Consider the following 13,603-nt stretch of genomic DNA (forward strand, 5'->3'; position numbering starts at 1 on the left):
TACCCAAGTCATTGCATTACTTCCTGGAGAGACACAACTCTTTCTAATCTCTGACAAAGTTGACTCTGATCACGACAATCACCATCTTCATTGACCTTACAAGTTCTGACCTGGAATTACCTTTTACACTTAAACGGCGTGTACAAAGAAATTTTCCAATAAACCTTTACACTGTGCCACACACTTTATTGTTTGCTTTCTATTTGCATCATCTACACCTTCACACTATTCTATATCTCATTCATACATCACGCTCTTTGTCATTTCCCAACACCAGGGGTTGGCGAGCGAAGCGAGCAGGGGGCGGAACCCCCTAGTAAAATCACTCTAAACTAAATTTAAAGCAGAGGTTTCTACAGTGCACACTCAGTTTTTGGCCATTTCACCTTGATATGTTGAAATGTACCCACTTACACAGCCAGAGAAAACTGAATGGCCATAGTGTTACTTACTACAACTTTTGTGATTCAAGATTGTGTCCTACAACTCCAAAAATGGTTGCATGCAGTTTTATTTTTATTTTGAATATACATACAGTATCAATTGTACTATGTAACAACTTGTCTTAAAAAGGTAAAGAAGTAGACTTCCTGCTAAATAATATTATTTTTAAGAGCAGAAGTATTTGCATTTAAAAATACTTTTAAAAATACAATCCCCTACGTAATCTACCCAGGTACAGCAACAAGAGTAAATCTAAGTCATTACTTTACAACACTGCTCCACACGTACACATATTGAACCACAGGCTGAAAACCACTACACTAGAAAATATTTGCCATGTTTCTTCTTAAGTAAAAGTTTTAAAACATTATTCAGACAGTCTTTGGTCATATTTTACGTCCCAATATTACACAAAAAATTACTTTTATGATTAAAAAAAATAAACATTAACAGCCTTTTATGTACCTTCATAATTGTTGAAATGCATGAACCATTCATAGCTGGCTAAATAAATAATAATTTATATGATCAATACATTTCAAACAAGTAAAATTAATAATTAATTATCCAATACTCTGTACTCCAGATCTAAATAGTCAGCTCTTAAGATTTCCCTACAAATGCACACCTTCTCTGCTACAGTATGTAACAGCTTGTCTTTAGCTTTTCTGTTACTTGAAAGCTAATATAATCAAATATCAGCATTTGTTTGGGCAGCTAAATAATTTCTTTATTTGTGATTTTTTTTTGTGATTTGTATGGAGTTTGGAAGAAACTATGGAATGTCCTAGTCTAAAAACTTTGACTTATTGGAAAGGGGAACAGAAACATCAGACCCAGAAGACCATGGTATGATACTGCAAACAGAGGTGTTACAGTGACTTGACTTCTGAGGTATGAGGAAGAGAAACTCCAACCAAACCAATGACACATTTTATAATATATAAGCCTTGCCAGCTCCATAACTACGAATTTTCAAATTTAAAATAGACACAAAACCACAAAATAGTTTAATAGATAGAGATTTCAATGTAACTATTTTCTAATGAGAAAATAAAATCTTTAGTAGTTTGCCTACTACATACCATATTGTATATTATAAACTTTTTTGTACTTTAATTCAATAAAGGCTGCTGCAGTTTGTGACTTGCAAAAATATTAAGGCAAATAAAATGTTATCTTTTTTTTTTAATTTTATTGATTTTTTGATTTTATTGTCATCATTCCATACAAATAGTACATTTTTACAAAAAATAGGATTGAAAACAAATCAACCCCCACCCCTGAGAGAGAGAGCATGGCCAACGGAGTAAAACTTAAAGCTAGTAAAATAAATAAATTGATGAGTTTAATAGGTGGATAAAGATAAATGGAGAAGAAAAAGAAATGGGAAGAGAATCTACTTCCTCAGTGCTTTAAGAGCTTATTCTAAAATATTATATATTAGATCCTGACAGGTTTTGAAAAAGTTCTGCTCAGATCCTCTAACTGAGAATTAGATTTTTTCCTATTTCAAATAGTATACAACATCAATTACCCACTGACTTAAAAGAGGAGAGTTAGGATTCTTCCAGTTTAGCAAAATTAGTCTGCGTGCCAATAGTGTAGTGAAGGAAATCACAGTTTGTATGTCCTTCTCCTTATTTTGTTTAGGAAAGATGGTGATTAATGCTTGGCGAAAAGTTTGAAGTAGAATTTGATTGTCTCTAGCTTCTTTAAATGTTGCTAATAAGAGAGGAGCTAGCTGAGTGGAGAATTTCTTATAAAATTCTACAGGGTAGCCATCAGGGCCTGCTGCTTTCCCACTCTGAAGTGACTATAGCATCTAGTAATTCTGATAGCACCAGAAGTTTATCCAATTCCTCTGCACTAAAAGTATATATTTGTGGTATCTGTAATGTATCCAGAAATGCATTAGATTGTGCGTTGTCTTCTTTAAACTCAGTAGAATGTAAGGATTTATAGTAGCCTCTAAATGTGTGTATTATATTTTTATGGTCAATAATTTTATCTCCGTTCATGTTGGTGATTGCTGGGATTGCATTGCGAACTTCTTGCTTGTGGATTTGTTGAGCTAAGAGCTTATTAGCTTTCTCTCCGTGTTCATAGTAATGATGTTTTGATTTAAAAATGAGTTGTTCATTTTCTTTGGTTGTTAAGAGGTTGAGCTCTGAATGCAGAGCCTGCCTTTTCCTATGAAGAGCCTCACTTGGACACCTGGCATGTTCTTGATCTATTCTAGTAATTTTGCTGGTTAGGTCTGATATATTCCTGGTTTCTAATTTATTTCTATGGGAAAGATATGAAATAATCTGTCCTCTTAAGAAGGCCTTTAGAGTTTCCCAGAGTATTCCTGCAGAGACCTCTGAGGATGTATTTGTCTCTAGGAAGAAACTGATTGTTTTGATATAAATTATGTACAGTTCTCATCTGCTAATAGAAGAGGGTTAAGACGCCATCTGCGAGGTGAGTATGTGGAGCATAATGATTTTAGCTCCAAGATCAGATATTTAATAGTAGGCAAGAAATTATTATCTATAAAAAAAATAATCAATTCTTGAGTAGCAATGATGCACTGGTGAGCAGAAGGAATATGTTCTTGAGTTTGGGTTTAGAAACCTCCAGGGGTCTGATAAGTTGTGGTCAGTTAAAAACTGTATAATTATCTTTGCAGTGTTAGATGTCATCCCCCCTGTGACAGGAGACCTATCTAAGAGTGGATTTAAAGCACAATTAAAGTCCCCAGCCATTATACTTTTATGAGTGTTCACATTGGGAATGGATGCAAATACATTTTGCATGAATTCCCTATCATCGACATTGGGCGCATAAACATTTATCAAAATCACTTTTCAGTTAAATAAATTGCCCATGACAATCGCATACCTCCCTTCAGGATCAGATACTACATCTGATACCACAAATGAGACTGTTCTATGTATGAAAATTCCCACACCTAGTTTTCTTTGTAAAGTTGGAATGGAACATTTGGCCAGTCCAGTCTTTTTGCAGCTAGAAATGATCCTTGCTTAGTAAGTGGGTCTCCTGTAAAAATACTATTTTAGCGTTTAGACCTGTTAGGTGAGAGAATACTTTCTTTATCTTTAATTTGTGATTCAGGCCTTTAACATTCCAGCTCACAAAGTTAACTGTCCCATCATGGAGACATTGATTCTGAATTTTTGATGTCATTTTGTAGTCTTAACTGGGAGTGAGACAGCTTTAACCTTAATTTCCAATTTTCCCACAAGTTATTGCCATGCAGCCTATTGTTACGTTGGTAGTTATAATTATAAGGATTAAAATGATATATTAGATATAGCTTTCTCTCTTTCTCTCCCCCCTTACCCCCACCCCCCAACACATTTTACCTCCCCACGTGAGGCTGGTCCCCACTTCACAAAGTCCCAGTCCTCTGACATACCTAGAGACAGAGCACGTCCAAAACAAAACAAGTCCCCCAGCAGCGGCATTTGAGGATTAAAAAGTAGAGATACCTATTGCCCATAAAGTCTAAATACTATAAGCATAAAATGTAATCTTCAACAGTCTTGAAATATTAAGACAGTAAACCCAGGGAATGGTGTTAAGAAGTGGCCCTGGAGAAGCATAGTACACCCTTATGCAATAATAACATTAACAATAAACCAAGGGTATGATGTTAAACAGTCTCCTTTAGAATAGCAAAAAAAAGAAACTATTTTAATTTCTTCCACACATACACCTATAACTGTAATTAAAACATAAACAAAAAGTGTCAGAGAAGAGAACAGGATGTATAATTATGGTACCCGTATCGTTGCAAGCAGATCAGACAGCAGGTAATATCTTCTTGCCATGCCATGACAGGATGCGACTCACTATCGTATTTCAAAAAAGTGTCGGGATCAGCTTTCTTAACTCCTTTTCTGCTTCCTCCTTGGCGGAGAAGATGTAATATTTGTCTTGAATATCCACTTTCAGTTTGGCAGGATACAAGAAGCTGTATCTGATATCAGTTTTTTATAACCACTGTTTAATGTTGTAAAAAGCTGCATGTTTAGCAGCTGTTGAGGGTGAGTAATCAGGGAAAATACGAATGTGGTTATTTTCAGATATAATCTCTTGTTTCTATCTGAAAAGTTCCACTACATTAAGCTTAAATTGTAATCTCTCGAAGCGGACAATTTGAGTCCTAGGTTTAGAAGTATTTGATCCACGTATGCGATAAGCTGCCGCTGTCTCGGTATCTGATTTAAAGTCCTTTCCAATTATTTTTGAGAATAGTTCGGCTACGAGTTTCACTGGGTTTGGACTTTCACGATTCTCGGGTAGACCTTCGATTATAATATTATTCCTTCTGCATCCATCTTCCAGAGCTGCAAGTCTGTCTCCAAGTTTTTTGCATTCAGAATTTGCAGCTGTAGCTTTTCCATCGGCAGTAGATGCAAAATATTCCACTGTTTCAATTCGAGTTGTGAATGTCTGCTTAACATCTTCCAGCTGATCGGCAAGTTCTCCCAGTTTAGACGCATTTTCCTGAATGTGTTCCTCAATTTTTCCCAGCATACTTTTAAAGGTTGCATCAAAACGATTATATATACTTTTTTCCAAGTCTTTATTATCCTGCTGCAGCTCTTGCATCTCCAGCCGCAGCTTCTAGTTTGTCTTGAGCAAGCCATTTATTTCTTTCTTCATATTTTTCTGAATGTCTTTCTTGAGCTCACTTATGGCCGTGGCCGTGGCCAATGTTGCAATCATTTCCTTCAGTTCGGACAAATCATTTCGGCTTTCATGCTCTGTGGGTGAAGTAGCAACCCCAGTTACAGCCGATGCCTCCGGCTTGCAAGAAGTAGATGAAAGCGCAGACTGCAAGGCCATTTCTAGTTTCAAGTGATCTTCTGGAATCAGCGAGCTATCATGACCTGCATCACTTGCACCTTCGCTCCCATTTTCGCTCTCAATTGGAGATGATGCAGTGGAGCAGGGTCCTGGGAAGTCTGTGCTTTCGCCTGCCTGTTCCAGGTCAGTCATGTAAAGGCCGTACCTTGCACTTGGGTTTGATATTTCTCCCCCTTCCGCAGTGGAGATGAGGCATTATTCTAAGCTGGGTCTTAAAATGAGTCTAGAATTAGAAATTAAATTAAGAATATGGGTTATTAAATTAAGAATATGGGTTAGGGGATACTTTTAGGAAGAACAAAGAAAAGGTTGGAGAATGAGAGAGAGCGGGAAAAGAAAGAAAGAGAGGCAAAGTGAAAGTCAGTGATTGGTTTGGTACTTTGTGATTAGCGTTTCAGTAAACCACCAATGGGTCCAATGCAGGAAGGCCCAAAGAAGCAGAAGAGTTTTGTTTTACTGTTCGTTTGTACTTTATGTTCTTCAGTTAATAATATATCTATGTGCAATAATACTTACATGTATATACACACACATATGTTGTTTCTGTATTTTATATATGTGTGTGTTTGTATGTGTGTGTGCTTGTGTATATCTATAAATAAAGTTGACCATGTGTTTAAAACCGTATGGACACAACAATTTAGTGATTATTGGTTATTCTTGACCACTGGCTTCACATGTAGAAGCTGCAACAGCAATTATATGTAAGGGTGTTTTGACGGCTAAGAGCTGTAGTAAACAATTTTTGGATATCATCCAGGATCATCATCATCTGTAAGGATATAAAACAAATAAATGTGGTCCTCTATTTTGTAATCAAAATTAGTCCCAATCAAAGAGAGAAAAAACAAAAACATGTTTCATTTTCCAAACTTTGTGAATATTCTATCCTCATTTAATTGGACGTCTATGTTATTGATACTGCCAACCCAAGACACAAATAGTTCTCTCCCACTATTTTGGCCTAAAAAATCTCAAGTGCTTGGTCTTTTTTAAGCTACAGTATGTCTGTAATCTCCAAATAATTTAGCATTAATTATTGTCTTCTGTTTCAACTGGGATTTTTCTGCCAAATCATAGGTAAAAATGAGAAAAATTCTCAGTACATTGTTGGCATTTGTTATTTCAAATTTTCACTATGTTTTATTTGCTAATTACTGTTTTAATGCAAATCATATCCATCTTGACCATTTTGTTGCACATACTTACTATATCATCACAACGGGTCCACAGAGAAAGCAGTATCACTTACATTTTATCTAATATTGGTACCTTTGGATAATAAAAATTCAGTAAAATACCAGAGTCCTATTTATAGACTAAACCTCAGCATGTAACACTTATTGCACTGTCAAAGCTGCCCACCAAACTCCTCAGCTTGGAACCTGGTGCTACTCTTTGCATCCAGAAGTTGCATTTCCTAATTCACAACAGACCTCAGCATGCACAAACTAGCAGCATCACATCCTCTACAGTGACCCTCAAAGCAGACACTGCACAGGGTAGTGTGTTGAGCTCCCTTCTGTGACTGTGTAGCTAAATATGACTCCAGCTCCATCATTACATTTTCTGATTATACCACCATTATGGGAATGATCACTAGCAATGGTAAGATGTCTGACAGAGGTGAAATTTATTTGCTGACACGGTGCTGCCATGAGAACCTCTTCACTCTTAATGTCAGCAAAACCAATGAGCTGGTCATAAACTTTAAGAAGTAGAAACCAGTCCACACTAAGATCTGAATCATGGGGAATGCTGTTGAGAAGATGAGCAGCTTTCATTTTTCTTATGTGACCATCACTGATGAATATGACATGGACACAACTGATTTTTGATATTGTCAAGAAAGTTCACCATTGAATTTACTTCCTCAAACATCTGCAGAAGGCTGAGATTTCTCCATCTGTTCTCAGTGACTTTTACAAGTACACACTGGAGTCTAAACTTCATTGTACAGCATCTTTTCATCTAAAGATTGTAAATCACTGAACAGTCAGTCATGATTACAAATATTGTATGTCTGCTTGCATATTTAGTGTATGTATATAGAATGTATGCACTCCACGCAAAATGTACCCAGGTGTGGATTTAACTTTTTTTCCACTATGTCTCCTGGAATATCATATTCACTATTTGTTTGAAAAGAAATAAAAAGTCTGAAATTCTCACTTACATTTGTTCCATCAGTAAAAATACACAAAAGCAAATGCATAACAAGCTATGTATATATAGAAAAGTAATACAACCTACCAATGAAGCACTGAAATGAAAATTCATAGCAAATTTCAGAAAGCACTGTGCCAATATTGAATGCTGAATACCTTTTTATTTTTTACCTATTTGTTTTTGTGTCTTTGCAAAATACCTAAATTAAGTCAATTTTACTTTTGATTTCTGCTTTTTATTCATTTATAAAACTTCTGATCAAAAAACATTTTATTATTGAAGTCATTTTGAAATAGGACATTGATCTTGTATATAATAAAATGCTACAGTCTGTGTTTTGAAAGCATCCATAACCACTGCAGGAGAGTAAAGAAACAGCCTTGCAAATTCTGCATTTTTACTTTATTTGGTGAAATACTGAATGTGCCGTTTTTGCTATTTTTGTGTTTATATTTTCAGTATCCAATATTTTTGTAAGATTTAATATTATATTATTATTAATTCAAAAGATAGAGTTCCTCAAGTATTAGCCTCATTTATGGAGAGTAAACACTGTTTTTCAAACAGCTTGTTTGGCATTTAATGCTGTGTTATACATAATCTGTCCTAACATATAGATGAGTCTCTTTTGTGCCTTGGATGGTCAGAATCCTTGATGTTAGTGTATGCTTCATTTTGGCAACATTTGGTACAGTATAGGTCAGTTCAGTTCCATGATTGGTTTTGTGTAGATATTATAAAACTATATATGACTTTCTGTCTTATAATGCTACAGTATATTAACATGCTAAACATTGCTGCCACCAGTCCGACACATTATATGGTGTGATGAAAGAATTTCACGAATACTATTGTATTTAGCATTTCATCAGATGCCTTATAAAATGTAAACCGTCCTGTGCAGTTTTCAGTTAAAGCCATAGTATTGTTGTTCCAACCCATATGTTAATGAAATAAACCAAGGCATGTTGCAAAGAAACAAACCGCCAAAAGAAATGTTTCTCTCATCAGCTGATCAACTTTTTTTTTCTTTTAATTTATTTTTGTGTATATCCTCCAAGTCACAACTATAGCAAAGCATATTATATGGGTTTCGTTTCAAGTGAACCAATTACTTTATATGATTTTATTTTCAGATCAGCATCTCTTACATCACCTAGGATTTTAGATTCTATCAAGGAACTTTTTGAGTAAGTTACCTTCCTTCATTTCATTTACAAATGACAACAAACCTAGCAGAATAATAATGAGCCATGAAAAGTTTTACAATAAACTTGTTTGTTTTATGAATTTCTTTAGACTAGCAGGTTACTAATTCATCTTTACCCTACACTATTTGCAAATTCTTTGTAGTTGCAGGTATAACTGTAGTTAGTCTTTTAAGAGAATGTTTTCTCCTCTTAATGTAGCTCCTACTTTTTCCAAGGTGGATATAAAATGTCCCTCCCATGTACAGTATATATTTTTTCTGAAATAAGGGTTGCACATAAAAGCCAGGTTTAAGATGCTTATTCAAAGAATTGAATCAAATCTTCCATGTTGCTGATAACTCACATCTATCTGATCTACCTGAATAGTTTCTAAGAGAGTTATTTGTTCAGTAAACATGTATACTGTACATATACAAGTATATTTATTTGTAAGCGATTCTCATCAAAAATAATGGTTCAGCATTAAACAATAAGACTAGGAGGTTTATGAACTTTTTTTTGTTCCAGACCAGACAATAAACAAAATAAATTTATGACTTGTATTGACAACAGGACCAAGCTTTTGATTTCAAAATCAGAAGCAGTGACAGCCATCAATAGCTGTGGCTGTGCAAAACTGAGAAAAGAGTCTTTAACACTACAATATTTTATTATGGTGGTCAAGACTTGTACATTTTCCCCAGATATGAAGCAGCACATAAAACCCAAAGCCATTTTTTTTCAATCTAATTTCAATTTATTTTAATCTAGTGACTTCCAAAGGAAGCAAACTAGTTTCTACATGGATAAATACATATCTTTGTCACTTTTGCTGAAGTAGTCAGCTACACTACATACTTTTTTCACCATTTTCAGTCATTTAGTGTTTTTTTTATGTCATCAAATGTACAGTAACCAGATGTTAGTCCAACCACACAAAAAACTTACAGATACACAGCTAGAATAGCAATTGGATATTTACAGTAGCTGAGCAGCTGAACTTGCTGCTTCTCATTGTCAGTGTGCAAAGAACACTTTGCAGCCATGCAGATTCTGGGAGTATAACTGCCGAGAGAGGGATGTAACATTCTGAGTGATCCCTCAGCAGAGACTTAATGTGTCTCACAATCATCAATTACTGTGCCATCATTATACCTGTACTGTCTGTAGGTTTTTTAAGCATAAGGTTGACATACTGTATATACTAATGTTTTGATTTAGTTTAAAACATGTGTAAATTTGTGTTTCATTTTTCTTTTTTTATTTCATATATATGTACTTTACTATGTTATGAATAATATGTAATTCTAATAAAATGTTTGTTCATACTGGCTATGTGGCAGACTATGTACTGCTTTCCCATTTTCTGTAGCTACAGATATTTATCATTGCATAAAAATGTTAGAAATATATGAAATTAGTCATCCACCTCTCTAAAGAATTCATACCATATTACATAACTGAAGGCTATAAATAGTGCATTCTTAATTGTAGGTTCAAAAGTAAGAGGAGAGGCAACTCTGTCAGCAGCTTGAGTGAGGATGTCTTTGAGCCAATGAGGATGTGCATAGTTGCCAGGATACCTGCAAGGCCATTACATGTGCTGGTGAGTGGAAGACTAAAAGATGTTTTTCTTTCTCACTCCATTGTACTCTGGAGCAAGAAAATTGGAAGTAATTTTTAAAGTCACTTCATTCGCTCTTATTTTTTCTAAATTTTAATTCCACCGCTACTGTATCTTTTCTGGGTATAAGTAAAATAAATGTGGATAGTGATGGTGACCCCTAGGGGTTAGTATAACAAAAACTGCTGTATAGTTCTTTTTTGGTTTATTTTTTGGCCAGTGTCTATAACTGCTGCTGATGCAATGCAGACTAGTAAATTTATGACTTCAAGTCTAGAAACTACTGAACCTTAGCAGCATAGTCCTAGTTAGAAGCCAAGCTAATGATTAATTCAGTTAACACAGGAAGCAAAAATGTGACTGGAAGATTAATGTGAATAAGTCAAAATGTCTGAGGATCATACAGGCCAGACCAAAAAGTAACATGGAAATGAGCAACACTATAGTCTCATAACTTAGTTTTACTTCTTCTAGATGATGTTTAAGAATGAGAGAAAGATTAGAACTGCAGTTTCACAAGATGCGCTGAAGTGGAGTAGAGATCTATGAACTGAGAAAATCATTAAAACAATAGTATGGAAACAGTGTTAGATGAGGTAGAAGTAGAAAGCTTTTATGTATAGTTTTAAACCAAGAACGTAATGCACAGATAAAAGCTAGAAACTCACAGAGACTCATACTATACACAGGCAAAAAGTGAAGAGTCATGGAAGGTGAGCAGTACAGAATCTAGATTAAACTTAAACTTGTCTTAAACTATAACAACAGTGATGATGACACCGCCTTACAGCGATCCATCAAGTGACTGAATAATAATAACTCCTTTAGCTGATCACATGAGCTTATTAGTACAATAAAAAAAGCATTATTTTCTTTATTTAGTGGAAGTGACAGTTTTGAGTAACTTTTTTTTTCGTTTCAACGTAACGGCCCTGGATCCTCATGCTTAGTGATTTTACTCCATACTGTAGTTTTAATAATTGAATGAGAACAATCTGCATTAATGAAAATTTTAAATATGCAATTTATCTGTCCATTCATATGGCACTTACACCTGTCGCAGTAGAGGCGTGGAGCCACCTCTATCACCCTCAGGTACCACTCTGAACACGAGGTAAAAGCACAAGACTTCTTTATTTGTCTTCTGTACAGTGCACAAAGCACCCTCCACTCCACACTCATAAATCACAATTAATTCTCTCACAATCACAAATCCTCCTTGCCCAGACACTTCGCCACCCTACCTCCCAGCTCAGCTCAGTGTCTGGGCTTTCCCACAATCCTTTTATACCCCCTGACCCGGAAGTGGCTCCTGCCCACTAGTCCACAGTTTCTTATTCCTTCCGGGTCAGGGTAAACAGTTCTTTTCTTCGCCCCGGGAGCACGTTGTTCCTTCCTGTCACGTGACCGTGACATACTCCCGGGTTATAGGGCACATAAGAGTCCGCGAGCCCCCCTACAGCGACTCCCAGTGGCCCCCAAGGTATCCAGCAGGGCTGTGTATAAAAACTACATAGTCCATGAGGCCCTGCTGGAACTCGGTACACGTCCACGCGGCTGGGAGAGCTCCTCCTGGCGGCCTGGGGGTGAGGGCCGGAGTAAAAAGCCGGCAATCCTTCACACACCCTAGAACCTTCCACAGTTACAGTAAGGTGGTTTACAGATGTTCAAACTTGAGATGCTGTCAGATGTAGTGTGGCTTAGCCCTATCTTAGCCCTATCATTCACAAAATCTGTTCTTTGGCTTACTAAATACAATCTGTTTGCAGTCTGAGCAGTTTAACTAGTTGCCAATTCATTGTTCATATTTATACAGTAACTGCTGTTTTTTTAGTAGTTTTCCAGTTTCATACCCTGTCAAGTGCTGTGCTAATAGTATGAAGCATTTTAAGGGTTACCCTTATTGTTTTTATATAGTCAAAATTAGAGCAAAAAAAAAAGTTTAAAAAATCAAGTAGCACCTGCACTTTTTAAACAGTTGTCTGGTGTCCACCTGTGGATTTGTTTAGCTTTTCACAGGTTTTTTATCCATAAGTATTAATGGATATGCCTGGTACTCCACCAAATCAATGTGATTAAAAAGTTCAAGCACATGAAGTACTAGAACTCTGTAATTTTCTAGAGTGTTTAACATGCAAACTGAAATCATCAGTAGAATGCAGAAAATGGGGAAACACCAATGCAAGAACCAAAACAAGAAAACCACATGCTGAAGAAAAGAAGACCACTGATAGTTGGCCATCTGAACCTTTCTTAATTTCTTGTACTTTAAGTATGCTGATATATTATTGCCTTAATTTACAAAAAGAAGCACTTTTGTTCTTGTGCCTTTTTTAAGAATCAACTAACATTTCACTCATATTGTATTATAATAAAATTTAAAATAAAGATGTGCTGATATGTCCAGGTTTGTTTCCTAAACACCCACTACCCTGGTTTTCTAATTTTGTTAATAAATCCCTCTATTTTTAAAGATTCCTGTTTGTATGGTTTCTACATGCAAGAGCTTTTACAGTTTCTTTTCCTTGTAAGACATGTTCCTATATTTTTCGATCTTTTAAAGTCATATCCCATTTTTGATGAAGCTAGCAGGTTTGGGGAATAGCTGGATTGGAGTGAGCATCTTCCAGAATTGCCAATGACGGTTCTGCAAGTCTGAGTTGGATTAAGTAGGGTTAAAAATGTATATATATGTATATACATATGATGACATGGAATTTATTTTGTTATTTTTAGTATCTCAATAGATGACTGTGTTTTGCAAAGTAGAGTGGTACCAATCTTCTTAATTTAGCATTAATAAAAATTGTTTGATGAATCTCCTTCTTTACTATTATGCTATTATACTCCAAATTAAGTTCAGCTTCATCATATTCTTTGAATCATCCCCTTAAGTGGTGCTTAAATGTATTTTAAATAATTTCAAAATAAGTGTAAGGTCCATCCTATAATTAAAATTCCAAGTTGTTGTCCATACACCTTTTATAATAAACTTGCCTAAAGGAACAGAGTTGAGAAAGAATGTAAAAAATATACAGGGTGCTGAAAGAGCTCATGTCTACAGTATTAGTTAGTTTATTAATAGATTTAGCAGGAAAGCAAACTGAGACCATGTGGCAGAATATTTTCATTTTTTCTTGACTGCAGAATCCTATGCCTGACTTTTATTAGTCTGTTTGATTTTATACCTTTTATGAAGCATAGTAGTGGCAAAATAAATTTAAGGAATGTATTTCAGCAGCAGAAACTGGTGTCCTTGCCTGAATAAAGAAAACAATATACACAGCAAAATACA

The 13,603-nt window shown here is 35.5% G+C and overlaps 1 protein-coding gene across 1 annotated transcript in view; it reads left to right on the forward strand.

Moving 5' to 3' along the window:
* LOC114651038 (protein Atg16l2-like) overlaps window positions 1-13,603 on the forward strand; it is a 223,058-nt gene that overhangs the window by 83,480 nt on the left and 125,975 nt on the right. The window contains exons 8-9 of the mRNA XM_028800993.2: window positions 8,556-8,684; window positions 10,179-10,290. Of these exons, the coding sequence (XP_028656826.2) occupies window positions 8,556-8,684; window positions 10,179-10,290 (241 nt within the window). The remainder of the gene's footprint in view (window positions 1-8,555; window positions 8,685-10,178; window positions 10,291-13,603) is intronic.

Source organism: Erpetoichthys calabaricus, chromosome 4, assembly GCF_900747795.2.
Source record: "Erpetoichthys calabaricus chromosome 4, fErpCal1.3, whole genome shotgun sequence".
NCBI lineage: Eukaryota > Metazoa > Chordata > Cladistia > Polypteriformes > Polypteridae > Erpetoichthys > Erpetoichthys calabaricus.